This window comes from Mus pahari, chromosome 1, assembly GCF_900095145.1.
Source record: "Mus pahari chromosome 1, PAHARI_EIJ_v1.1, whole genome shotgun sequence".
In the NCBI taxonomy this organism is placed as follows: domain Eukaryota; kingdom Metazoa; phylum Chordata; class Mammalia; order Rodentia; family Muridae; genus Mus; species Mus pahari.
In genome coordinates this window covers 100,505,755-100,507,569 of record NC_034590.1, presented here as the reverse complement: position 1 = coordinate 100,507,569, position 1,815 = coordinate 100,505,755, and the positions used below count along the sequence as shown (strand labels likewise).

The 1,815-nt window shown below is 42.5% G+C and overlaps 1 protein-coding gene across 1 annotated transcript in view; it reads right to left on the bottom strand.

Moving 5' to 3' along the window:
• The window catches only part of Dmbt1 (deleted in malignant brain tumors 1), an 86,680-nt gene that overhangs the window by 65,798 nt on the left and 19,067 nt on the right, over window positions 1-1,815 (bottom strand). Inside the window, 1 exon segment of the mRNA XM_021204845.1 lies at window positions 15-42. Coding sequence (XP_021060504.1) covers window positions 15-42 — 28 coding nt within the window.

Genomic DNA, 1,815 nt, shown 5'->3' with positions numbered 1-1,815 from the left:
TTTCAATGTACTTACCAGTTGTGGGACTGCTTGTTTGAGAATCTGTCAAAGAAATAAAAGCAAATTCAGTGTGTGTGAGTCACACACAAGAATCCTGGCAAAAATCCTTTCTGATGTAGTAGCTTTTACAGTTCTTCTATGTGGGCCCCGCCCCAGAGACAAAACCGAAATACCTAGGTCCCTTTTTGATTGGTCAAAAGAGCAAGATAGTCTTGGTAATATTCCAGACAGGGCCTTTGTACCATGGGCTCCTTCACAAATTACACAGGGCATGAATCAAAACTATGAAGGAGAAAAACCTGCCTCTGTATTATTGAGTATGAAAACCTTTCCCTCTTGCTGTCCTCACTTGAGCGATGTGGTATAGCACTGAGTCACACAAGGCTGATATTCTATGAGGGACTAGATNTGGNATGACTGGAAGGACACAGGAGGGTGTNTGTGNGTCACACACCAACTGATAAAAGATTTGAGTGGCAGATGTTATGGGTAGAAGCAAAGAAGTTCTTGGAGCTCATTTCCTTTGGAAACTGAGAGAATATTGCTCAGAAATGGTGAGGATGTGGTTAATGTTGCTGGTGTAGCAAGTGTGTATGAATACGTGTTTATGTATATGCATAATCTATGGAATCAGCAGGGCTGCTCTCAGGAGACATGAGGGTGTACTGCTGTCCACTCCTGTGAGTCAGGCACCCTGTTAGGCTCTTGGTACATGTCCCAAGCTTGGAACAAAGGAGGAATGAGTGCTCCCAGCCTTGCAGAGAATCCTGCATATCTAGGGCCCTGAAGACTTTAGCAGGGAGTTTCAAAAAAGGGACAGGTGCTAATGGAGATGTGGTGGGAGATTTTGCATAGACACCCAATGACATAGTGTGTACATGTGTGTGCCTGTGTGTCAGTGTCCACATCTGTCTCTGTTCATTCTTTTGAGATTATGTGTATCTCTGTGTCTATGTGTGTGTGGTGTATAGGGGGATATTTTGTGTGTAACAATGTGTGTGTGTGTGTTGTATCTCTCTATGATGTTTAGGTTTGCATGTGACAATATATGTGTACAGTTTTTGTGAACATGTATGTGTCTCTATGTATATATGCATCTCTGTCCAAGTAAATATGTATGTGTGTGTATAGTTTATATGTGTTAAGTTATGAGTGTCTGTGTGTGTGTGCGCGTGTACATGCTCTCACGTGAGGTGTGTGTGTGTTTTTATGTCTTATAAAGTATAAATCAGGGAAGGACATCTAAAAGGCACAGTGTCCTTGGTCTTTAGAAAGAACAGTTAGAACAAACCAAATGATGGCTGGTTAAGGACAGGTCAAAGTAGACCTGTGCCAGGACACCACAGCATCTGTAGTGACCTGACTGTGTCTACAGGGGGCGATGCTGGAATGGGGAATGTGGCAAGCACAGTATTGTAGACTGGGTGAACTAGTGCCCTGTATAATAAGAAGAACTGAAACAAGGATGTATGTTGGGCACCAGGGTTTAGAGTGGTAATCCCAGCATTTGAAAATGAACCTAGAGAATTAGTTTATCAAAGTCAGTTACTGGTTTATGTTATACATAAACATATAAATATATGTATACGCATAAAGTTATATATCAATAAGATATTCAATGTAGAAAACCGGAAAGAACATGTAGGAACTGAAGCATTAAGATGTCCAGATGTAGAGGAAGATACACAACGAACACCAGGAGACAGTGTGGCGCTCTGAGGTGCTAGCCCAACCACTTCGGGTTAGTACCATGTGAAGCTTCAGGCCATCCATTCTGAGTAGCATGCAGCACTGGGGTCTATGATGCCCAGTGCT